The sequence below is a fragment of the Setaria viridis genome, chromosome 2 (genome assembly GCF_005286985.2).
Source record: "Setaria viridis chromosome 2, Setaria_viridis_v4.0, whole genome shotgun sequence".
NCBI classification, from domain to species: domain Eukaryota; kingdom Viridiplantae; phylum Streptophyta; class Magnoliopsida; order Poales; family Poaceae; genus Setaria; species Setaria viridis.
In genome coordinates, this window is record NC_048264.2 from 10,600,136 (window position 1) to 10,627,211 (window position 27,076).

Below are 27,076 nucleotides of genomic sequence, written 5' to 3' on the forward strand. Positions count from 1 at the left end.
AAAATTCATGTCAATTGATTTTTTAAGAATAGGAATTTTCTTTTACTCTACAGCAATATGGTGCAACCATATTGCATTGAAAACTGTTTGGCTTCTATTTGGAGAGTGGAGACCGGTTCCTCTCCCTGGCACGTGATCTACTTCTCTATTACTGTCGCCGACTATTCTTCTATTAGGAATTTGGATTTTTGACACCTAGTTTCGTATATTTAACACCATGAAGCACCTAAACATGTAGTTTCGTATATTTAACACCATGAAGCACTACGGGAAAGTTAAAAATTGCCGAGTGTATTTTTTTTGCCGAGTGTTTTTTTGCGAGCACTCGGCAAACAAGCTCTTTGCCGAGTGCCAAGCCAAAAACACTCGGCAAAAAAAAATAGTCGACAAATCGGGACTTTGCCGAGTGTCAAATAAAAAACACTCGGCAACAAAATAATTTTTTTTCCTCTTTTCACCATGAAATTTTTTCTACTCCCCACATACAACATGTGGTACTCCATGTTAAAATTTGGTATATTTTTGGATTTATTTGCTATATTTATTTAATTAATTGTATTTCAAGGAAATTTTTGGTATAAGTCAAATTTGAACTGCAAGTGATTCAAAATATGGAACAAAATGAGTAGAAAAATGATATTCATATTATTCGGCCCAATTTGAGACCTGACTCATGAAATGACAAGAAATTTCGAACATCTTGTCCAGGAAACACAACGACGAACGTGTGGCAGTGGTATTTTTAAATTATAAAAAAAACAAGCAAAGTCTGAAAATCATGAGATTTGTCATGATGTGATGATATCATAGGTGGAGGCTGTGGAAAAAAATTGAGAATGTTTTGCACATTTCGTCACGTACGATGTTTACAAACCGAAGCATTTCAGAAGAAGAATAGTAACGTTGAGAAGGATTGCATAAGATTTGGAGTCAAAATGACGGTCGAGTTTTGATTTGACTACAAAACTTTTTGTATAGTCAATAGAGAATATATATTATTTCATTTAAATTTTTTACAATTTTTTAAAACTGTTAGATATTTTTTAAATTTTTTTAAAAATATCTTTGCCGAGTGTCCTAGGTTAGACACTCGGCAAACAACCGTTCACCGAGTGTCACCCTAGGACACTCGGCGACCCTTTTTTTTCCCAACCACAACGCCTTATCCCCGCACCGCACCCGGCAACCTCGATCTCCTCCGGCACTACTCCCTCACCTCTTCCTCTCTCTCCCCCCGCCCCCGGCACCCCCCGGCCCGCCGCCCGGCGCCCCCCGCCCCGCCGCCCGGCGCCCGGCCCCCGGCCCCCGGCCCCCGGCCCCGCCACCCCCTTCTTCCCCTTCGGATTCGGCCTCTCCTTCCCCGGCTCCCTCCCCTCCGGCCGGATCCGCGCCCCCTTCTTCCCCTCCGGCGCGGATCCGGCGGCCCCCACCTCTCTCCCCTCCGGATCTGGCGCGTGGTGGCGGGCGGCAGCGGGCGTGGCGGCCGGTGGCGGCGTGGTGGCCGTGGCCGTGGCCGGCGGCCGACGGCCGGCGGCTGTTTCTGTTTTTTTTTATTTTTTTCGAAAATGTTTGCCGAGTTCTTTTTGACACTCGGCAAATCATTTGCCGAGTGCTCGATGTTCGACACTCGGCAACTCCACCGTTTGCCGTAGGAAAGTTCGCCGAGTGCCGTTCGCCGAGTGTTACACTCGGCGAACTCTTTGCCGAGAGTTTTTCGGCCTTTGCCGAGTGCCTCAGGCACTCGGCAACCTTCCTGTTTCCGGTAGTGAAGATGGACTTTGCAAATTTGACACTTACATCATTGACACATTGATTTACTTGACATTTTACCTCTTTAATATCTTTATTTCCCTTTTCTCCATTTTCTAGATTCCAAAATGCCTAAAATGACCATAAGCATGAACCTTATCTGTTCCAACGGCGATTCACGCCGTTCGCCCGCCGTGCCTCTCTCCTGCCGCTTTCGGGCCGCCGAGCCTTCCTTGCTTGCCGCCGGCCGTGGCTCCCTCTCTGGCCAGGCGTGCCTCCTGCCACCCGCCCACCGCTTCCTCGTCTGCTGTCGTGTGCAGAAAAGGAGAAAACCAAGCATAAAATGACTGATAGTGTCGTGAAGCCAAGATCCAATGCTGCGAGGGTTTCACCCCTAGGAGAGCAAGATACCCTGGAACCAACAGCATGTTGATGTATCAGGTTCTCTAGAGCAGCCTCTACCAGAGCAAAACAAACACCATAAGAAGACATTATAATTACTAATTCTGCATATAGCCAGCACGATGATCAAGGAGAAGAGCATCCTGACATGTACTTTGACAACGTGCTGCTGCAATTCCGAGACCCAAACGATGACACCGAGGATATCTTTGATGGTATGTTGAGAAGATTAGCGCAATAAGCAGCTGGGGTTTATTCTCATGTGATGCCTACTAATACATTTTCCGTTCCATCGAAAATAATGATTCTTCCCATCCTCTCTCCTGTTTTTTCACTGTTTGTATCCATGTGAACACTGAATGCTGACTTGTGTTTTATTTTCTCTTCTTACAAAACCTACATCCCCTCATACACTCTTAAATAATGTAAGTAGTAGATGCCATTTGCAATATGATTATGATGCACATCTAAATGAGGAACCTCAAGCTAGGCTTGAAATTAAACCATAAGATCTGAGGTCCTAATTGTTTTAATATACATGTAATTTGTTGCAACTTGTGTAATTTACACTATCATATCTAAATAATGGCTACCATTTCTTTACTTCTTTCACTAGTAGAGAATTGGTTTTCGATGTCCCTCTTTTGTCCCGGTTTAAAGTTGGCCCGGGACAAAAGGGGGTGCGCCACGGTAGGCAAAAATGGAGGGAGAGTTAGTCCCGGTTGGTAATTGCAACCGGGACTAAAGGCCCCCCTTTAGTCCCGGTTGCAACGGCTAGTGGAGCGCTGTCGGTGGCGGCACCCTTTTATCCCGGTTGGAGCCTCCAACCGGGACTACCCATTCAACCGGGACAAAAGATGTTCCTTTTTGTCTCGGTTGGAGTTTTTAACCGGGATAAAAACTCATCCCCATTATATACGGCCAAGACAGAGGACTTTCTTCCTCCTCCAGCCCGAGCCAGTCCAGCACATTGACAGAGAGAGCTGAGCTTCACCTACTCTCCGGTGGTGCCGAAGCAAGCAAGAGAGGTACTGCCCGAAGTTTTTTCCCTCATTTTCGTGGGAATTTCACTCGGCCAACACAAGTGTTGTGAAGGTTTGCTACTTCATCCTCGTGTTATGCTTTGATTTATGCTTTGGAGATGGAAAGATTATTTGCTAGAATGTGATGATGAAGTAGAAAAATGGAGAGGTATTTTGAGCTAGAATGTGAGGGAGATTGATGTGTCATATATAGTATGCATTATTGCAGTGGTTTAAAAATGATGCTACCTTGTCTAGACGGTTTATCTTATCAAATTCAATATGGTTTTTTAAATCCATACTTGTTGAACTTGCATACCGTGTTCATTTCTGCTAGGATGTTCTCCGCCGAGCAGCAACGTATGTCAAGAAGGAGGTTCGATTCTACGAGAAAGAGTGGATACGGACATCGTGACCGTGTCCCCTTTTCCGTAGCATCTAACCTCTTTCATGACGAATTGCGGTGCCGCCCAGTTGAGGTCATCCTCGCGAAATGATCACGGTCTTCAAGTTCAACAACTTCTGTAGTGGTAAGGAAAGAATTTTTGTACATAGATGACTTCTGCTACTTGTTGAACTTATCAAATTCAATAAGGTTTTTCAAATCCATACTTGTTGAACTTGCATACCGTGTTCATCTCTCCGAGGATGTTCTCCATCGAGCAGCAACGTATGTCAAGAAGGAGGTTCGATTCTACGAGAAAGAGTGGATACGGACATCGTGACCGTGTCCCCTTTTCCGTAGCATCTAACCTCTTTCATGACGAAGTGCGGTGCCGCCCAGTTGAGGACATGCTCGCGAGATGATCACGGTCTTCAAGTTCAACAACTTATGCAGTGTTAAGGTAATAATTTTTGTACATAGATGGCTTCTGCTACTGGAGGAAGTGACGATGCTGGGGGCGATCGTGGTTCCTATTTCGGCAAGGTTCCAATCATAGTTGGCCCTCAGCATAAGCTGAAGAAAAAGAGCGCGCTGGAAAAAGCAATGCTTCGTTATTTGAAGCAACGTCATGAAGAAGCTATTGCCGCGGGTCAGGAACCTCCTTTTGGTGGTCGTTATGCTCCACCCTCAGTCCCGGGTGTTTCACGTCCACTTAGTACTACCGTTTCAGGCGGCACAAATAAACCTAAGGATGAGGTTGGGTCAGCGGAACCTTCGTCTTCACCGTCCAAGGATGCTTAAAGTCCTCCTTGATAATAACCAGTGGATGGCTTGTTGTATTGTATCATGTTGTTCGGGACTTTAATTTAAATATGTGTATTTGGATCTTCATGTTGTTGTATTGTACCATGTTGTTTGGATCTTTAATCGATTTTCACGCGTAATCCATTGTCAAGTGTAATCCATTTTCATGCGTAATACGATGCAGATGGACCGGCAATGGATGTATAATGCAGACAGGCGGAGCAAGGCGTTTATTGATGGCTTGTATTATTTTCTCGAAGTGACCAAAGCGAACAAGCCAGAGAATGGGTTCATATGTTGTCCATGCTTCCAATGCAATAACAAGAAGGAGTATTCAAAGGATTCCTGGGGGACTATTCATAGTCACTTGTTTAAATACGGTTTCATGCCTAACTATTTGGTTTGGACCAAGCACGGTGAACTAGGGGTCGTAATGGAAGATGGCGAGGAGGAGGAGGAAGATGACACCATTCCGGACTGGGTTGCAGGCCAAGCTTTTGCAGGTACTACAATGGGCGAGGCTGATGAAGATGGGTTTGCAGAAATTGGCCCTACTGATGACCTTGGTCAGGTGATACGAGATGCATACAGAGATTGCGAAACTGAGAAGGAAGCAGCAAAGTTGCAGCGCATGATAGATGATCACCAAAAATTGTTGTACCCAGGTTGCCAGCAGGGCCATAAAAAACTAGGTACGACACTAGAATTTGTGCAATGGAAGGCAAAAAATGGTGTGTCCGATAAGGCATTTCAGGGGATGTTGAACATTGTCAAGAAGATTCTCTCCGAGAATAATGAATTACCGTCCACAACATATGAAGCTAAACAGATTATTTGCCCTCTCGGATTGGATGTTCAGAAGATACACGCATGCCCTAATGACTGTATCCTCTATCGTGGTGATGAATACGAGAAATTGGATGCTTGTCCCGTCTGCGAAGCCCTGTGGTATAAGATCAGGCGAGATGATCCTGGTGATGTCGAGGGGCAGTCTCCCAAGAAGAGAGTTCCCGCGAAGGTGATGTGGTATTTCCCTATAATACCACGCTTGAAGCGCTTGTTCAGGAACAAGGCGAATGCTAAGTTGATGTGATGGCACAAAGAAGACCGTAAGGAATGAGATGCTGAGACACCCCGCAGATAGGGCACAGTGGAGATCAATTGATAGAACATTCCCAGACTTTGAAAGTGAAGCAAGGAACATAAGGTTTGGTTTAAGCACTGATGGATTCAATCCATTCGGTGAGTTGAGTAGTGGCCATAGTACTTGGCCTGTGACCCTTTGTATGTTCAACCTTCCTCCTTGGCTGTGCATGAAGCGGAAGTTCATTAAGATGCCGGCGCTTATCCAAGGCCGAAAACAACCCGGCAACGACATTGACGTGTACCTAAGGCCGTTGGTTGATGACCTTTTAAAGCTCTGGAAGGAAGAAGGTGTACGTGTGTGGGATGAGGATAGACAAGAGATCTTTAATCTACGAGCATTGTTGTTCGTAACCATCAACGATTGGCCTGCATTGAGTAACCTTTCAGGACAGACAAATAAGGGATATCGGGCATGCACCCACTGTTTAGACGACACAGACAGCATGTACTTGAAGCACTGTAAGAAGGTCGTCTATATGGGTCATCGTCGATTTCTCCATGCTCACCACCAGCTGAGAAAGAGCGGGATGCATTTCAAAGGGGCGCCAGACCATCGTAAAAAACCTGCACACCGTAGTGGAAAGCGTGTGTTCGAGATGATGAAGGATGTAAATGTAGTCTTTGGAAAGGGACTTGGTAGCCAACCTGTTCCGAACGATGATAACGGACATGCACCCATGTGGAAGAAAAAGTCAATATTTTGGGAGCTACCTTATTAGGAAATCCTAGAGGTTCGCAACGCAATAGACGTGATGCACCTGACGAAGAATCTTTGCGTGAACGTGCTAGGCTTCATGGGTGTTTATGGAATCTCAAAAGATACATTGGAAGCACGACAGGACTTGAAAGCCATGGGGCAACGAGATGACATACATCCGGAAAAGAGAGATAATGGACTGCACTACTTACGTCCTGCCAGTTACACTCTCAGCAAGGAAGAGAAGGATAGCATGTTTGAATGCTTGAATAGTATGAAGGTCCCGTCTGGGTACTCCTCGAATATAAAGGGAATAATAAATATGAAACAAAAGAAGTTTACAAATCTCAAGGTTCATGACTGCCACATGTTGATGACCCAGTTGCTTCCGGTTGCACTGAGGGGTGTTCTACCAGAAAATGTCCGGTTGCCGCTCGTAAAGCTATGCGCGTTTCTCAATGCGATTTCGCAGAAGGCAATCGATCCATCCAAGCTATCAAAGCTGCAGAACGATGTGGTGCAATGTCTTGTCAGTTTTGAGTTGTTATTTCCACCATCCTTCTTCAATATTATGACGCACTTACTGGTTCACCTAGTAAAAGAGATTGGTATTCTCGGACCTGTATACCTGCACAATATGTGGCCTTTCGAGAGGTTCATGGCAGTCCTAAAAAACTATGTTCTTAATCGGGCTCGTCCAGAAGGAAGCATCGCCAAGGGATATGGAACAGAGGAGGTGATCGAGTTTTGTGTTGATTTTATTGATTCAATTGACTCGATTGGGGTTCCAACTTCACGCCACGAGGGGAGGCTCCGAGGAATGGGCACCCTTGGAAGGAAATCAAGTTTGAGCAATGATATTGATTTGTTCGACAAGGCACACTACATTGTTCTACAACAATCATCCTTTGTGTCTCTGTATATCAAGCAGCACAGGCAGATGGTACCTTCCAAAAACCCGACCAAATCCGATGCTTGGCTTACCCGTTATCACATGGAAACTTTTCCCTCCTGGTTGCGCCAACAACTTATGGGTAACTCTGAGATTCACCCACAGCTTGCCTGGTTAGCCAGGGGACCTGCTAGCACAATCGTCAAATTCCAAGGCTATGAGATAAATGGTTACACATTTTACACGAGAGCCCAGGACCAGAAAAGCACGAACCAGAATAGTGGTGTCCGCATAGATGCCATGGACAGAAATAATAGCAAGGAGTCGTATTATGGTTTCATACAGGAGATATGGGAACTCGAATATGGACCGCTGTACATCCCTCTATTTCTTTGCAATTGGGTGAAGCTAACTGCCGTAACCAAAGATCAGTACGGAATGACAATAGTAGATCTGAGCAAGACTGCATACAGTGATGACCCATTCTTACTTGCCAATGATGTGCATCAGAAGTTCTATGTGAAGGACATGTGTAGCAAACCCAAGAGGAATCCAGAAGAGACATGGGAGCCAAAGTGCCACATAGTTCTTCCAGGTAAAAGAAAAATCGTGGGAGTCGAGGATAAAACAGACCAATCAGATGATTATGATCAGTTTGATGGCATGCCTCCATTCGCCGTTGAAGTTGATCCAAGCATCCTGCTATCCAAAGAAGAGGCTCCGTACTTATGCCGCGATCATGATCAAGGAACTTTCGTGAAGAAGAAATTTTACAACGTTGTATTGTAATGCGTTAAATGTACATGACGTATTAATTGATACAATTTTTAATGCGTTAGGTGAAGATTTTTAGATAAACATGAACAATGTTAATCACATACAAACATGGATTTTTCTACGCATTGAAATTACTTAATTGAATAATTTCCTGATCACAGCGATGCAGTAAAATAAATATTTTAGAGGCTAAATGAACTGGTATAGAATTAATGATTAATTAATACTTATTGTCAATTTACTCGTTAATTAAATATATTTTTGCATGTACAAAATATGTGAAGGTTTTGTTTTTCATCCTGAAATGCAGTGAAAAGATAAAATAAAATCCATTTCCAAAAAATAGGCGGGAGAAGAAAACTAGGAAAAAAGACCTTTTGTCTCGGGTGCTAACAGCAACCGGGACAAAAGGCCCCCCTTTTATCCCAGTTGCAAACGGCAACCGGGATAAAAGGGTACTTTTCGTCTCCCGCCCGAACGTACCCTTTTATCCCGGTTGCCAACTACAACCGGGATAAAAGCCCCCCCCCTTTTATCCCGGTTGGTGGTGGCACCCGGGATAAAAGGGTACGCTCCCAGCCCCACCTGGCGGACGCACCCTTTTGTCCCGGGTCCCGTCACCAACCGTGATAAAAGGGGGGGCCTTTTATCCCGGTTGGTGACGGGACCCGGGACAAAAAGCTCTTTTGTCCCGGGTGCCATTACGAACCGGGATAAAAGGGGGGGGGGGGGTTAAAAGGCACTGTACTCCCTTCTACCCCCACGCCAGTTACACTTAGCAAAATTTTCGCCAAGTCCCGCGCGTTCTGCTCCGCCGTCGCCGCCCGTCTGCCTCCCTCGCCGGCCGCCGCCGCCGTCATCCCCCATTGCGCCAGCTGTCGTCGTCCCGCCGCCGACCGCGCCCAGACATCGTCATCCTCCATCGCCCCGGCCGGCCCGCCTCGATCCTCCTCATCCGTCGCGCTCGGCCCCACCTCGTCGCCTCCGGCCACCGGCTCCATCCTCGTCGCCGCCTCCATCCTCGTCGCCGCCTCGTCGCCCCTCGTCGCCGCCTCGTCGCCGTCCCGCCTACACCGTCCCGCCGTCGGCCCGCGCGCCTTGGTGGCTCTGTCGTCGTCGCCTCGGCCGCCGTCCTCGCCGCACCGGCCGCCGCCGTCCCGCCGACCCGGCCACCTCGTCGCCCCGGCCACCGTCGACGACCGCACGCGAGAGGTCCGCCGCCGCGCCGGCCGGCACTGGCGCCGGGAGGGCCTTTTTTTTAAGTTAGAAAATTAAGTTATATTTTTATGATAGATTTTTAAGTATGATTGTTAAGTTAGAAAATTAATTTATATTTTTAAGTTAGATTTTTTAGTTAGATTGTTAAGTTAGATTTTTAAGTTAGATTTTTAAGTTAGATTTTTTTTAAGTTAGATTTTTGTATATGTGTCCCCTCCGTCGTCCCGCCGCCGTGACCACCGCCGTCACAACCTAGTAGGCACCGCCCATGGTTCCGGGGAACCGTCCCCGCCTACGCCGTACTGCCGCCCTGACCGCCACCATCACAACCTAAGCACCGCCCGTGGTTCCAGGGAACCGTCCCCGCCTCCGCCGCCCTGACCGCCGCCGTCACAACCTAGGCACCGCATGTGGTTATTGCTAGAAATTCGTAGAAATTCGTAGAAATTTGTATAAATATTCCGGACTTTGTAGGATTCATGTTATTTTATGATTTCATTATATACATGTATGATTCCGGACTTTGTAGAAATTTGTAGTAAGACGATTTCTATGACTGTCATGTATGATTCCATGTATGTTTCAATCAATAGTTGAAATGGCAGACGATGAGACCGCAAGGTATATCATGGAGCAGATAATCGCTGGTGATGGTAGTGGCGACAACGTTCCACTATCATACACGGATGAAGAGGGCACCCAGGTGGACATGTTCCTCAACATGTCCGCCGATGGGAATGAAGAGCAACAGCCGCAGCAACAACTTGCCGTGGCGGAAGGTTCCGGCGAGGTATATATAACGATTTTTGTATTGTTTCACGCCACCGTTACTACTACGTACTAATTAACGAATCTTGAACTGTTAGCCCTCCGGATCGACACAAGGGAAGAAGACCCGAGGTCGTACAAAGGTGATGGAAGGGAGGCTTGTCATCACGGAAGTGACAGAAGAGGGCAGGCCGGTTGCTCCCGAGAAAGTAGCAAAGAAGTACGTGAGTCAGATCGGGGCAATCGTCCGGGACAACGTGCCTATCAACATCAGAGAATGGAAGGGCAAAAGCACTAATCCGTACATCCTCCCGGAGACAGAAAAGAATATGCTGTGGGAAGACGTGAAGAGACATTTCACATTCCCCAAAGGATATAGTGAGAAGGATGTCAAAGCGCGGACGCTTAAGAAGATGGCTACACAATTTCAGACATTCAAGAAGATGGGATACCCACTACATTAAGAAGGGCCAAACTCCAGACTTCAACACGTGGCCAAAGTTGAGCGACCACTGGGATGCATTTGTTGAATATAAGAGGAGTGAAGACGGTGTGAAAAAGATCACGACCAACACAACAAATGCTAGTCAGAAGGGCTACCACCATCATCTGGGGCGAGGTGGGTATGGCTCAGCAATTCCCAAGTGGAGGAAGATGGAACAAGATCTGATCGAACGGGGAATCGTACCTGCAACTATTGAATGGCCCGAACGATCAAAAAATTGGTACTACACTCATGGAGGCTCCCTAAGCCAAGAGGATGGGATGTTGATTTTTAATGACACAATACGTGAGAAGGCCGAACATCTTGTGAAGAACATTGAAGATTCTAAAGCTGGGAGGTTGAAGGTGGACCGAGAAAATGATGAGCTCACATTGGCCCTCGGTAATCCGGAGCACCCAGGACGTTGCCGAGGGTTCGGGGTGGTTCCGTGGAAGTTTGCTTTCCTAGGCGACAGCGCCTCGTACAGAAACCGGAAGCGAAGAAAGGAATAGATCGAGGAGAGCTGGCGGCAGATGCTAGAATCTAAAGTGCAGGCACAAGAACAAAGAATGATGGATGAAATCAATCGGCGGGTGGCCCACGCAGTTGCGGAGTTGGCCCAATCTGGAGCATTGCCGATTCCTAACACCGCCAGCCCTTCTCAACACCTCTTGAGCAGTTGTGCTTCTACAGGGGTCCCCGATGCGCAGACGCCCAGGTTACCCGTGGAGGAGCAACAGTTCCCCGTGGATGCCATCACACAATGGACCTCATGTGAGCTGCATGCACCGGTCGGCAACCTCACTATTAAGGTATACTTATACATAATATTTATGCAATCTTGTCAATTGATCCAGGCCTCGAGATCGGAGTTCAACTTGTTTACTTCTACTATATGTACAGGTAGCGTACGGGAGTGCGTTAGCAACCCTGGCGGGGCAGAGCAGTCATGGCATGGAAATTCCACCAGGCTACGCCAGCGTCTGCGTAGAGCAAATAGTTGATAGGCAGTATGAAGGTCTAGAGCTCGACCTCCCGGGAGGAGACAGGGAAAAGACATTGGCAGATGCGCTTCATGGGATCATTCTATGGCGAAAACACTACATCATTATTCCCGGCACGGAGCCATCTCCTCAGAGCTCAAGACCGCTCCCCGTAGATCCCCAGTAGCGACCTTCTCCTCATACCTCGAGACCGTCATCTCCTGCTCCAGGACCATCCCTTCCATCTATATCAAGGTCTCCATCTCCACCACATCCTGGTGCTGGGAGCGACGACGACAATAACAATACCCGTCCCCGATCACCGTCGCTGGCACCAAGAGCGGCCCCCTTGAAGGAACCTGCACCACCACTAAAGAAGTCACGAGCACCGCCTCCCAAGCAAAGACAGAGAAAGAAGAAAATAAAGGAGCCTGAAGTGACTCGTAAGGAACGCTGGGAGGCAATGTCTCATGCGGAACAGTGGGCAGAAATCCAACGAGAGGCCAGTGAGTGGTTCAAGAAACAAGCCGAAGAAAAAAAAGCAAGGGAGATGGAGCCACCACCAGTAAGTCGGCGAGATTTAAACTTTTTTATCAGGATGGAAGAAGGAGCCAAGAAAAGGATACCACTCTTGTCAAACTATGAACGGGCTTTAGTAAAGGCTGATGAAAAGGATAAAAGGAAAGGAAAGTCATCTTCCAGCGGTCCTGTCCCCGACCTCAGCCATTTATCAAAAAAAGATGCTCAACGGGTAAAAGCAATGCCCTTGGATCAACAAGCAAATGTATTGAAGTTCATGGAAGAAACAGGTCTGGGACTTGATGAATGCATAGGGCAAGTTGAGACGCCAACTGCACCGCCCCCTGAGCCGAGATGGCCTTATGAGCTAGGCAAACCTCTAGTAAAGCCTTCATTGGTACGGAAGCTATCAACAAAGATGTACGCATTCCATCAATGGTACATGATGGCATCCGCCGACTCAAGGGAGATGATCGGCATGAAGGTAAAACCGATAGATTTTCACGGTGAAGGGGAGAAAGTGCTGTGGCTAGACTTCAATGATATATACGAAGTGTACCATCATGATGCCCTGGACGTCTCTCTGATCAGCGCTTGGGTTCTGTAAGTGTCCGTTTATCTCTACATGTAAATTTTGGCGTGCGTCACCGTACTAACTTCGTCTTCCATTTCATGTAGGATGCTAATTCAGACATGCCGCCGAGAGGCGTACCTACATGTAGGCTTCATGGATCCATCTGTAGTTAACCAACAACAGATACAATTAGCGCTGGAAAAAACCTTTGCGGAAGTATACAATTTCCTAGACAAACAAACATTCAAAGATTTCATACTACTTCCATACAACTTCAAGTAAGTGTGTGTATACCGTCTACTTTCGATGTCTTTTTCCTTTATCTCTACATGTTAGTTAGCTCTAATATGCATGAACATTTTATGCACGCAACTTCCACTGGATCCTTATTATAATTGAGCCTGAAAGAAGCCACGTCACTGTCTTCGATTCGTTAAGGAAAGATCCGGTGGAGTACCAAGAAGTGCAAGACATGCTAGGCTTGTAATAATTCTGGACCTTTATCTCTATGCAAAAGTTTATTTCCTAAATTTTATCCCTGTTACACTATATCATTCATTATTCTAATCCGCAGCGCATGGAAACAATTCATAAGGACACACAAAGGTCCATTCAAAGAAAAACTTACATGGAACACAGACTTCCCGGTACGTATGAAGTCTGCACATTTATTACATTGTATAACACGAATATTTCATAACTTATTTTTTTTCCGCACTGAAGTGCTTAAGATAGGAACCCGGGAATAATCTATGTGGCTACTACATCTGTGAGCACATGCACAGTTTTATGGGACCCAAGGGACCGAAGATGACGCCGCACAACTTTAAAGTACGTAAAATAAAACTATTACTAGTTAATTATTTTCTAGCTCCTTATATGTATTTGTTCGTGTAATATTCACAAATTTCCAAATTATAGATGTTAAATATTCAACAAGGACTCTTGAAGGAAGAAAGAGTAGCGGCAATATGTGAAGGTCTTATTGGATTCATAATGGACGAGGTGGTAAATCCAAAAGGAGAATTTTATTACGATGGACGACAATTAGACACTCCGATCAGCAACACCACGACGGGAAGATTGTAGACAGATACTTTGATTTATTTATAATACGCGCTAATTATGATCGATTTGTACTAAGCTAGTTGAATTGTGTATATGAACTGTGTATAAGGATTGTGTATATATATAGTAATTATATAATTAAAAATCCCATTCGTTTAAATACTAGTTGATTTCGTTCTAAAAAAATCTCAACTACTAAAGGTTAACAAATTAAAAGGGCCGTGGTACTACGTATACGTGATGCATGCATGAAAAATTCAGGCGCCACAGTGCCATGCAGGCGCCATTTAGTCCCGGTTGGAATCCAGCCGGGACTAAAGGGGTCCCCCTTTAGTCCCGGTTGGTGGGCGCGGGACAGGCCCTTTAGTCCCGGTTGGTGACACCAACCGGGACTAAAGGGGGACCTTTACTCCCGGTTAAAAGACCCGGGACTAAAGACCCCCCCTCCCGGTTGGTTTATCCCGGATGGATATCCGAGAGATATGCACCCTACCAACCGGGACTAAAGGCCAATTCTCTACCAGTGTTTCTATGTTGCAGCCCAATCGGATTAGTAGCCCTCTATCCTACTTTCGTTTGTGTGTGTTGCTCATGAATGAATTGTTGATCATTTTGTTTCTTTGGAGATTAGGCAGGTGTCCTGAATCACATATAGCTTTTCTTTGAGTAGAGTTGGGCAGGAGGTGTTGTCTGTCAGCAGGGCATCTTTTCCTTTTTAAATTTCTGTAAGGAGTAGAGTAGTCCTGTCATTTTCTGTTTGAAACCAAGTCACTGTTAGGAACTGCACGTACAGTTGGAAACTAGAATTGTTCAGATCCACCTAACATGAAACCAAGTCCCTGTCACCTGACTGCCTTCCTTGCACACTGCCTCCTACATACATACCCTCATTTGTTTAAGTGGCTTAAAATTCAAGGCATTGATTAACATATGATATGGAGCTGATTACATGGCACTTCATTTTCAGGAACCGGTGGGCGCTGCTAGCAACTTACATGTTGCTGGATAATCACCTTTTGTCGACTTGCTGAAAGAGCAAGTTGTGGACAGCAAGCCACCCAAAGCTCATGCAAGGTGCTAGTTGGTCGCTTTTGACTCTACAGATCATACCTTTTGTACAACAAAACTAATGGCTGGTGCAACCAAACAATAGATCTGCATAGTTGTGAATTTGAGCCTTTTTGTAGACTCTGATGGCTTCTATGGACATGACAAACTACGTTGGGCTGGCCTGTGTTGATCTGTTGATGATTTGATGCTAACTTGTACTATTCAAGCATGGGTGAACAATGTTTGTATGGCTAATGTGATGTGTTGAATGGCTTCTGATATATGAAGAATGAACTTGTCATGAATTGCTGTAAAGAATGAACTTGTCATGAATTGCTGTAGTTTGTATGCCTGATAATATAATGTGCTTGTGCACTTTTAAACTAAATTGCAGCCAAATGAGCTTTTATTTATTTATTATCCATTTACATGCTCTCGTTGGATGGTCAGTGGGTAAAAGCAGTTAATAACAAATTGTTCGTGGCTAAAGTTTGTTACGGGTTGTCCATGGGTATATATTGATTGCGTTGGGTCTTCCGTCAGTGTAAGTGAAGTCCGTAGGTATACATTTTTACTGACTGGACTTACACCGATGGAGTGTGTCCGTGGGTATATACTCTCCAATGTTAAAGCTGCTTATAACGGCTGACCGCCCATCGCTGTTCTCGGGCTATGGTATAGTGTCCTCCTAGTTATTTCTTATTATCCTATTCGCGTGTCCTCCCCCCTAAGTTCTTTCCATCCTCTCTGTCTCCCACTCAATACCCTCTCCTCGGCGGCCGGCGAGCCCCTCCCCACCCTCCCGGATCTCAGCCTCTCCTCCACCCACCCCTTCCTTCCGGATCTTAGCCTCTCCTCCGCCCTTTCCTCTGCTCCTCCACCTCTCCCCCTCCACTCGCCCCTCACTCACGACGACAGTGAGGTGTAGTAGTGGGGCGAGGTGCGGCGGTCAGGTGCAAGGGTGGGCAGGGCACGCGAGTTGCGGTGGCTATGGCGGGCAAGGCAGGGGCATGGAAGGGGAGCAACAGCTACAAGGTGAGCTGCACCGCCACAGCTTCTCTCTCTCTTTCTCGACCGGATCTAGTGGGCGAGCGGGTGGCGGTAGGTGCAGGGCTCTAGCAGCGGTGGGTGTGTGGGCGTGGCGGTGTGGACTCGCGCGGCAGGGGGTGCATGGGCGCGGTAGTGTGGGCACGCACCATGGCCTGCAATGCTTTTTAATTTTTTTAATAGGCTTCACTGCAAGTTTATGGTATGGTGGTGATAGGGGTCCTCATCACTGCCGATCTATATCCAACGACTACCAAAACCGGCAATGGTGCAGGGTTTAAGGCCGGCGGTGATAGAGGTTGTGCAGCAGTGAATTCCCCTTTAATGAAAACTACGATATTAATATTAGAAGGAGGGAGAAGGCGCCTATGAATTATATTTCTAATTACTATGGGTCTCTATATAGCATAAAATAGGGTCATCCATAGGATTTCTACAAACCTATGAACGGGGAGCTCGTGATGCACAACCCAAGGTGTGTACCCCTCCTCCCACCCTCGTGGTCACGGATAACACATATAGATATATCCGACCCGGTAATTTGAAACTCCGTTTAGATTTCTTCTTTTTCCTTTTTCGTTCTTGGTGTTACCCTGCACGGTTTAGATTTTTCATGTTTTGTTTGTTTCCTATTTCGAACTCCACCCTACCATCCCTAACAGATGTCACAACAAACCAAACATTTTTAAAAAGTTTCAATAAATTAAATAAGGTAATTTTTATAATTGTTTTCAAATAATACTTTTTGAGATAATTTTTTCAAAAAAGATATAACTATTCAACGGTATACTTAATTATTTTAATAACATTTTTCAAGAATTTAAATAGTAATTTTTACTAGGAATATTTTAAAAAAATTCTAAAATATGTTTCTTAAATATTTCTTAAATTATTTGCACTACTTTCATGGAAGAGATGCCATTTTCTAATTTTATCTGAAATATATTTAATTAACTTTCTAGAAAAAAAGGGAACAGGTGAAATTAGAAAAAAGGGAAACGATCAAGCTAGCCTCACATGCCATATGATGCCGAGATACCAGTGAAATTTGAGATCCTTATTTTTGCTGCACCATGCGCCTCCACGACCTTTTATGGGATGGCACTGGGGCTTTACGCTACGACGGCCGATGGCGCGCGGTGGCCAACGAGGGTCCTAGAACGTACCGGTTACCTGGACTTAGGAAAAGGGAGTCGAAGGGCAAGCGGAGCGTACCAGATCCGGTGAGCCAGACGTTAAGCATAAATGGACATATACAATCAAAGAGCAAGGAGCAGTTATTTGCAATGACGGGTGGATTGGTCAAAAGCATGATAAGAAATCAGGATGTTGGTGTTCCATTCTGTTATCGTATAGTACTATATATGCTGCCTTCTTCACCTGTCGAACACGCACTCCGCCGCGGCCGACGACGGCGGCGGCCTGTTGCCGCCCGCCGACGCCGCGGCTCCGGCGACGTCGACGACAGCGAGAGCCGCACGACCCGGAGACCCTCCATCTCCTTTCTGTACTCCGCTAGCTTCGTGCCTCGTAAGCGTCATGGCGATCGAGACGGGCCGTGCGTGCGCGCTGACGAGATGGGTTTGTGCGTGCGTGACTGGACACTGTTGGTCACCCCCGTGGGCCGTGGCGCCTCGGACCGGAACGCACGGTTAGGTGGGACATCCATCGTATACTTTCACCAATCATTCGGGGCTGTAAATGCTAATGCCAACACGGGCCTTTTGACTTGTGTCAGCCCAATAAGGTTTTGCACTGCCCTAGTTTTAGACGCCCCCTGTTTTGGTTCTCCAGTATACCAGCAACTCACATCTGGATTCCTTCTAGTTAATTTCCATTACAAGATCAGCGAAAAAACAAACCGAGCGCAGCCGTCGGATGGCTCTAGCCCACAGTGTCACGAAACCCTAGACGACCAGACTAGGCTATAAATTCTCCTCCCGACCAAGGCCAGGGCTCCCCACTGACAGCCGCCGCCTGACATCACTTTCTGTCTTCCTCCCTGAATAGGCGGAACCGGGTAGGCCGATGTAGATCCCGAGTCCCCGACCTCAGCGCTCCTCTCCTTCTCAGTTGAGGTCAGTTCCTCCCTCCTGCCATGGTTCACCTAGCCGTAGAGCCCCCTGGTCCTGAGCTCCATTTCGGAACCCTAATCTGAGAATCCCCACCGCCAGTCGCAATCTGAAACCCTAGGCCGCTGCAGATCCCGACCTCAGAGGTCCTCTCCTTTTCAGCCATCTCAGGTCGGTTTCCTGCACCTGTCCTCTCATGGTTCACCTCACCGCAAAGCCCCCTGGTCCCGAACCCTAGCTAATCTCTGAACCCCAGCATAGCAGTTCGGAATCTCAAACCCTTGGTTTAGACTTCAGAGTGTAAGCTGGCCACCCCATGGCGCCGCCGGCAACCCAACGCCGCCGCCGCTCCCACAAGAAGGCTCCTGTCGCAGCGGAGGTGCCGCCGGAGGCCCCTGTCGCTGACATCCGCGCCCTCCCGGACGAGGTCCTCAGCGCCATCATCTCCTTGCTCCCGACCGACGCCGGCGTCCGCACCCGGGCCGTTGCCTCCGGCTGGACAGCCCTCTGGCGCGCCGCTCCGCTCAACCTCGACGACCGCGAGCTCCGTCTCCGTCCCAGCTGGCGCAACGGGGACCGCGTCGCCGCGCGCATCACCTCCATCCTGTCCGCCCACCCCGGCCCAGCTCGCCGGCTGTCCCTCATGAACCTCACCCGTGTCTCCAACACCACCGGCGACGACCGCTACGCCACCTTCGACGCCTGGTTCAGGTCCCCCGTCCTCAACAGGGTCAAGGAGGTCCATTTCCAGTACCTGTACAGGTACAGAGCCGATGAGCTCGACCCATTGCCGCTGCCAGCGCTGAGATTCACCGACCTCACAATCGCTAGCTACGGCAGGTGCCACTTCCCAGATAATCTTGCTGGTGTTAGGTTTCCTAACCTCACGCAGCTCACCCTCCATGATCTCACAAATGCGGAGCGCACAGTCCATGACATGATTTCAGCCTGCCCACAAATTAGGAGCCTACTGCTCAGAAACAACAAGGGGTTCCGCCGCGTTCGCATCAGCTCCCCGACCCTCATATCCCTTGGCCTGTCTGTTGGGGAGCATGATGATGAGCCAGCGATGGAACAACTCACAATAGTGGATGCTCCCAGCATGGAGAGGCTGCTCATCTTTGACACAGAGGGGGGACCAATTAACATTCGTGTAATTGGTGCTCCAAATCTTCGGGTCCTGGGATCCCTGCCCAGTTCTTTGCTCAGACTACAGCTCGGCAACACAGTTCTCCAGGTACGAACACTGACTGTTATTTTGTGTTGCAAATTGAAGTACATGTTATGTTGCAGCTTTAAACAATCACCTCTAACTGTGTGAGTGCGCCTGAATGGCCCGCGTTGTACTAATTGTTTTTACAACATCTTCTTAATACAAAGATACGCAACTCTCCAGCATATTCACGAAAAAAGCCCTCTAATTTTGTGTTTCATTATTGTTTTTCAGGAAATGATTGCCATCAATGCGATAACATCAATGCACTCTGTTAAGATTCTTGCACTTGGCGCCGATGGTTTTAAATTGAATATCATCGTTGATATCCTCAGATGCTTTCCCTGCTTGGAGAAGCTTTACTTTACGGTGAAGTCCTCTGTCATGTTTTAGTTTTTTGTTGTTTTGATCAATCTTTGTCATGCGATTATATCCATATGTAACTAATTATGGTTTTCCAAATTTTTATTCTTCAGTCAATGGTAATAGAATCTGGCGAAACAATGCAGAATAATGGTGCTCTACTACCTATCCAGTGCCTTGAGACACATCTCAAGGAAATAGTACTGAGAAACTTCACAGGCACCAGAGAAGATGTTAGGTTCGCCAAGTTCTTCATTCTGAATTCTAGAGTCCTAGAGCTGATGGAGTTTCGAGCTCCAGTCAGACAAAGCATCAAGAAGTGGGAGGCTAACGAGCGGCGTAAGCTTCCAAAAAAGAGTGACAGAGCTTCTCAGGCTGCTCGATTTCGTTTTGTGTACCATACCTGTCTTTTTAGAAATTATGAGGACACAAACCGCACACATGCATTAACGGAGTCCGATCCGTTTAAAGGCATGTTATGAGCATTATTGTCTGTTGTAGAAGTGCGCGCAGAGTAGATAAAAGAATATTATGTAATAAATTTTAGTTGTTTCTACATTTTACTATATGCTTTTGGCTATAATGTTCTAGAATCAATGTGCAAACTGATCCTATCTATATTTTCTGTGAATGTATGTAATATTCCTGTTTTATTTAGTTGTTGTCTAGTGGTAACCAATGCATTGCTTTTTTATATCATCGGAAGCATCTCAATTTGCATTGCAACATTATTATGAGTTCCTGATGTTAATGGCGTGTAGAAAATAAATGCATTATCTAGAGTTTGGTATGCTATCCTTATGACATACGGTGTCATGTCTAAAGAATTAGACATAGCTAACAATATTTGGTGATCGACAGGTCATTTTCTGTATGACTAAAAAGATAATTAGTGGCCAAATATTTCTAATAGATCAGCGCATATGATTCTAGTGTGTTTTTGTTTGCAGCAGGCATAGAGTGTCTGAGATCTCATAATAAGATAGGTCAATGCATTGAATTGCAGGGACCAAGGGAATGCAATTGTTTATAAAGGCTTTTTTATATAACATATATGGAACCTTCAATAGGTGCACATTTGACATACGAGACAAGGTTGTAACTGCAAGTATGTGTTTTTGAGGTCGGTTATTATCTGCAGGTAGGGTTCTTAGCATTTTGCAACTCTCTCCGAGTAGTGGCCATGTTTTATGCAGAACATGCAGAAGGTCTTCATATAACTCAAACTACCAGAAGCAAGTAACTACAACAGACTTCAATATCTTTTCATGAGCAGCGCAGCTAAGTTACTCTCCTTGTCTTTGGTATAGATCCTTTTTCAGCTAATTTTATTATAAATTTACGAGCTGAAACATATGAAACATTCAGATATGTTCTTCTGTTTTGATTCTCATTATAATGGTGGTTATGGTGACAGTTTATTGTCAGTTTTATTAGCTTGTCCTCCTGTGTGATAGTGCTTGTCCTCCTGTGTGATGGCTATCGACAGTTGATGTTATTCCAAATTTTCAAGTGATATGATTAATGAAATTAATCCTGACACCCACTGCATAGTTTTCCAAGCTGATGATATTTTATAACTGATATTGGTATGCTCCTGGATTCTATTCCAAGTTTTTCCAGGTTATATTGTTGGCATATGTCCTTGATTTTTCTTTGGGCCCTGATTAGTTCCATGGAAATACAGTAAACATAGAAACTGGAATCAATGTGCAAACTGATCCTTTCTATCTTTTGTGTGAAAGAATGTATTATTCCTGCCCTATTTAGTTACTGTCTAGTAGTATGCAACGAATAGCTTTTTTTATATGAGTGGAAGCATCTGAATTGGTAACATTTTGAGTTACTGATGTTAATGTATGTAGAAAATAAAGGCCATATCTAGTACGTGTTTGCTATCCCGTCCCTTATTATGACACAACGAGGTTTTGCCTAACGAGTTATAAATAGCCAACAGTACTATTTGGTGATAGACATGTATATAAGCTTATTTTGTGTATGAATTAAAAGATAAATATTGGCAATGAGCTCATATTATCAGAAGCTTACGAAAATATTTTGGTGTCTTTTTCTTCACAATGACCAAAGAGGTTTTTTCATATTACATGGTTCCTTCAATAGGTGCACATTTTATATACATGACAAGGTTGCACTTGGGACCACGCGTTATTCTATATTTAGTGAGTTTGGTTTTGATCAGGTAGGGTTCTTAGCATGTTCTGCACAAAAACATAGTTTCTGAATACTAAAATATCTTTTCATGAGCAGGGCAGCAAAGTTACTTCCCTTGTCACTTGTATAGATCCTTTCTCAGCCAATTTTATTATACAAGAGTAAGGAATTTATTGACTGAATAATATGAGAGATATTGACAGATGCTACCAGAATATATATAATTTCAATTTCTTCTGTTTTAGTTCTCATTATAATGGTGGTTATGGCGACAATTTATTTGTAAGTTTAGCTTGGTTCCTTGTGTGATTCCTATCGACAGTTGATGTTATTCTAGATCCTCAAGCAATCTGTGATTAATGGGATCTTGACATTCACTGCGTAGTTATCAAGCCGATGATATTTGATAATTGATATTTCTGTGCTTCTGGATTCGATTCCCAGCCTTTTGGGTTATATTGTTGGCATATGTCCCCATGTTTGTTTTGCCCGTGATTATTGTCCTCAGAAGTATAGTAAATACATAAACTGGAATGTTCTATCTTGGAATGTCCAAGTTTTAAATTCACATTGGTGTACTAGTGCTTTAAAGAAACAAAGAGAACTCACATTGACCCATCCCTTCTCAAAAGTTACAGTCCTAGGAAATATACAAACTTTTCTTATGTAAACAAAAAAAATTGAAAATTGGACTAGTCCCCTTTAAATTCCTTTGTTTTTTTATTTGAAAAGACTGAAGGTCACCTTACAACGCATGGAATCTCAGTACCTTATGCTGACACAATATTGAGCTTGCACGTATTTGTTCTAGTTAAGTCTAACTAAGCACTGTTTCTTCTTACAGTTCCCTCCCTTTGCATTGCTTTGTGTTGATGTATGCTGAGGAGGAGAGGCACATAAAAGCAAGACAAGATTAGCATCACCGTACCGCAATATTGGTGGATAGTCAAATGATATGCAACCCTAGTGTCAGACCACACCACAACGCTGGTACCTTTGTTTTTTTTTTGTCATTCTATATATACATGCATGGTCACAATCTTAAGCATATAAGTATTTTTCTATTAGTTGCCAAAGCATGTATTCCTAGAAACTACCCTATTGTTTTTCACCTGTAAACATTTTCTATTTATGCATAGAATTATTCCATGGTGTAGATATGATTTATCTGCAGGACTTTGATGTATGATGTATCATGTGAATTTGAAGGAGCTGATGCTTGGGTCCGGTATTATTTACAATCAGAACTAAGGAGCGCTTTTTATCGATTGTGTTTTCAGTTGTAAAAGAATTTCTGGTTGAAATGATTATCTTGGCGTTTTCTGTTGTAGCATACATTCTGTCTGTGCTCCTTTGTGCTTTTTACTTGATGCAAGCAAGTGTAAGGAAGAGAACTACAGAGCTTGGCTTCTTGTGCGCCCATGGAGTCCTTTGAGAAGAAGACCCATCGGGGGAGCAGTTGTGCCATCAACCAAACCAGAACCACAAGGTAGTTAAACCAAATTGACTTGACCTTTTTTGTAGTAATTAGAATGTCATTATAATTAATTTCAGCTAACTCGTAGTACGTAGGAGACTCTTGAGGTGCTTCTCAGGTTCCTAATAGTAATGACAAGCTAAGGTAGAAGTGCTTCTCAGTCTCCTAATAGTAAATACAAGACACTTCCATAGGATCCTTTCATATAATATTTTTTTCCATCAAATTAAGTTGACAGTTGAAGCTGTTTGATGTTTGTTATTATCATATGTAATGCGGTGGCGTTTATGAACTGCTCTATCCAGTAAATTGCCAAATCAAATAGGGATTGCATTGTATTGATGAGACAACAATTCTCATATTGGTGTTTGCGTGATGCAGAAATTCTTGATAGTTTGTCCTTTCTTTTTTTTCTATCAGTGCCCTAATAGACTTTGCTTTTATGTTAATCCAGTTTCTCATTCTGTTCATGAGTTTTGTTCCATTTCCCTTTACTATTCTTGTACTTTAATTCTCAAGCATCTCTTTTCAAATTAAAGAACATTGTTAAGAATAATATTGTTGATCATTCAAGTGCCATTCCTGTGGTGTAATAAACTAATCTTTGCTTTGCCAAATTGTCCGTTAAAATAAAGTCAAGTGGGATGTATTGCCAAACAATAAGAAATATACGGGTACGGATGTGAGAGGGATGAATGGAGGAGATAGATAAAGATAGATGGAGAGACAGAGATAGTGGGAGTGGGAGAGACAGAGAAATATGGATAGCACTAACACCAAGTGCATGTTTGGAACGGAGGAATAGAAATTGAAAGAGGTAGAAAAATGGGGGGATGGAAAAATATAATATTCTTATTAGGAACCAGAGTATAGGAAATTCAGAAGTTAGCACTAATATTATTTGTTTGGAACAATTATGCTCCATATAAATGATTGACATGTGAGTCCTTTCAAGATGGAGTCTGTAAACGGTTTAAGCTGGAAACAAGCTTGCTCCATGTGCTTGGGTATTGGTATAAGAACCTTTTATTCGGTGTGAGTGCAAAAATCCTCCATTTGGCATGCATGTAAAAAATCGATGGAGATTGGTAACCATGTCATTTTCCATTCATGGTGTTGGACTTTCATTCATGGTTGTGTGCAGAAATTGAAGGAGATCAATGGCAACACCATCCTTCCATTTGTGTTTAGACTATATATCCTTCTTCCATTCATGTACATCAATTATTCTTAACTCGATTTTTGTGAATATAATATTCTTGTTTAGTAGGATTTTTTAAAATACATTCTTACCGCATACACATTTTTACTATAAATATAATATTATTATTCACTAGATTCTCTATAAATATAAAATTTATATTTACTACAGGCACGTGCATCTCTATTAGTTTGCTTGTGTAAACAAAAAATTCAAATTGGACTAGTTCCCTTTAAATTCCAATGTTTTTTTGTTATTACAAAAGATTGAACGTCACGTTACAACCGTGGAGCCTCAGTAACTTATGCTGACACATTATTGAGCTTTCACGTTTCTTCTTTCAGTTGCCTCCCTTTGCTTTGTGCTGATGTATGCTGATTCATTTGCCTATTGAATTAGTTTTCTACTTCTCAAATTAATCCTTCAATATCCATGTTCTAGTTTATTCTAGTGTTTTTCGTATTATTGTGTTTGAATCTTCTTACTAATACTTCAGTATTGAAGCCTAGCTATTGACGTAATTTGATTTTTAATTGAGTGTTTTCTCCTATGGTTGGGTCCTTGAGGTGACATGGAATAATCTGAAAAGAAAAAAAATACTACATGCATATACTAAGCAAATTTGCTTGTTTGCGTGTCTATTTGTTTTGGTTGCTGAGGCCTCCTGACAAAATTTATGTCAAGCTGGATCATGCGTCCCCTTCAACCAAGTGCTGCAGGACCATTGGGAACTGGTGGATCGGAGGCAGTGGCCTTCACCATGAGCTTCTGGCGCTAGAAACAGAGCAGACCTTGCAACCTGGCTCCTAGCAGGCTTCATTCTCTAGCGCAGAGTAGGAGCAGTAGGGCAGTGTTTGGATATATGTATTAATTTTTAGTTCGAGCCACACCGGATGTTTGGATACCAATTAGGAGGACTAAACGTGAACTAATTATAAAACTAATTGTATAAACGAGAGCTAATTCGCGAGATGAATCTATTAAGCCTAATTAATCCACACATGTTTATTGTAGCATCACATGAGCTAATCATGGACTAATTAGGCTTAATAGATTCATCTCGCGAATTAGCCCTCATTTATGCAATTAGTTTTATTATTAGACTATATTTAATACTTCTAATTAGTGTTCAAACATTTAATGTGACAGGGACTAAAGTTTAGTCCGGAGTATCCAAACACCCCGAAGTAGAGATGGCCCCCTGGTGAGCTCCGCGATGCAATTCCCATGTCATCCTTTCAAACATTTTTTTCAGAGAAAAATCATCTTTACAATAATTGCTACCTAGTTACAGGTGAAGTTCATCAATGTCGTACCATCAACAACCATTGATGCTGCAATTTAACCAGAGAATATGGTTTGAATATATGCTTTTTTCGTTCTGCCAGTGACAAATTTCACTCAGCCTCTCTGGATGTCGCGAGTTATGGAATTAAAGAAGACCGGGAATGAGAACATATCTTTTGCAGATCTCTTTTTGTCTGGGTGGAACCTCATGGAGCCGCTGTGGTGCAATTGGATGGCGCCTGCTTTAGATTTGAGGTGTGACAAACAGAAGTGACTATTTGGATCTAACTGTTGAGTTTATCAGTTGTGCGCCCCACCAGGGAATTAAACAATGAAGGCGGTCCATCCCCAGCAATGGCGCATAGATTTGACAGCAGCAACAACTGCACAGCTATGAACCATGTTATTGAAACAGGTTCAGCTACTGAGAATAATATTGCTACCAACAAGCTTTAACTACCAAAAAGTACTGAATTTCTGGTCTGTAGTATTTGTTGTTTAACTCATTGTTTTGTTTCTACTAAAATTTGTAGAGAAATTGTAATTCGCAGTGAGAGGTCCTTTGTTAAACTTTATTGTACTTGTTTTGTTCCATGGTTCTTCTACATTGTGCAGCCGGAATCAAGTTGGAACTCAGTTGATTGTTTTTCTAATTTATTTTATTTCCACCCACTCTTCCTTTTCAATCATATATGCAGGTAACTTTCAAGAATGTACAGCAGTATACTACACTTGAGTGCATTGATAGATCAACATCTCAAGAAACTGCACATCATAAATTATGAGGACAAGAAGTCAGCTGCAAACTTCATGTTCTCTGTCTTAAATGATAGAGTGCTTGAACCTGTGAAGTTTGTAATCCAAAGGCAAATGTGACGCATATGGGATTGCCAATCAACTTAAGAAGCTACACGAGTCTGAATTACAGAGCTTCTTGAGCTGCTAGATTTGATTTTGAAGCAAATGAAGTCCTATAGCTTAGCTTGGTACACAGGAAGCATATCTCCGATTTGGCTATGGATCCATTTGCTAGATCATCGTGGCTCTTTCCTTTAAAACTATTCATCAGTTATTTAGTTTGGTAAGCATTAATCACTTGATTATTTTCGTATATGAGATTTCTTACATTATTTTTTGTCAAGAATTGTTATTATTTTCAACCCTATGATAACCTTCTTTATGCGTTCATTAGTTGTAGCCAGCAACATTGTTTTTCCGCCATTGAAGATTGAATGATATTGACTTAGTTACTTACTGTTTTTAGTATCATCCCGTGTGGCTCCACATATGTTGAGGATTAAACTAAACTATATGTTGGTCCTCTTACCTCTGTATGGGCTTCACCTTTTTATTCATATGTACATAGACTTGCAAACTTTGTTAGTTGTTGATTGACATGATTGATGTTTACTAGAATACAGAAATAGAAAACTAGCACCAAACCCTGTTTCCTCTTCAAATTAATTTATTTTTGGATCACAAGCATCTATGGTCAGAATTGTCCATGACTGATTTTGTATACCTATAGTTACCTGATGTTATGGATTGGACCTAGCCTCTTTTAAGGTGGCACTTATCATTCGATCTTCTACAAGAACCTGATTAAGTACTGATTCGGTGTTATTTGTAATGGAACAAATTTATATATATGAATTCTAGAAAAGAGTTTGTAATAGGAGTTGCTAGAGTTACATGCATCACTGTAG

At 43.9% G+C, this 27,076-nt stretch overlaps 1 protein-coding gene across 1 annotated transcript; it reads left to right on the forward strand.

Annotated features, from left to right (window-relative positions):
- The first annotated feature begins 17,263 nt into the window (after positions 1-17,263).
- On the forward strand, positions 17,264-19,715 carry LOC140221819 (F-box/FBD/LRR-repeat protein At5g56420-like). Its single transcript, XM_072291790.1, has 3 exons — positions 17,264-18,894; positions 19,105-19,239; positions 19,347-19,715. Exons 1-3 carry the CDS (start codon positions 17,974-17,976, stop codon positions 19,713-19,715), a joined length of 1,425 nt encoding a protein of 474 aa, XP_072147891.1. The 5' UTR covers positions 17,264-17,973.
- The last annotated feature ends 7,361 nt before the right edge of the window (positions 19,716-27,076 follow it).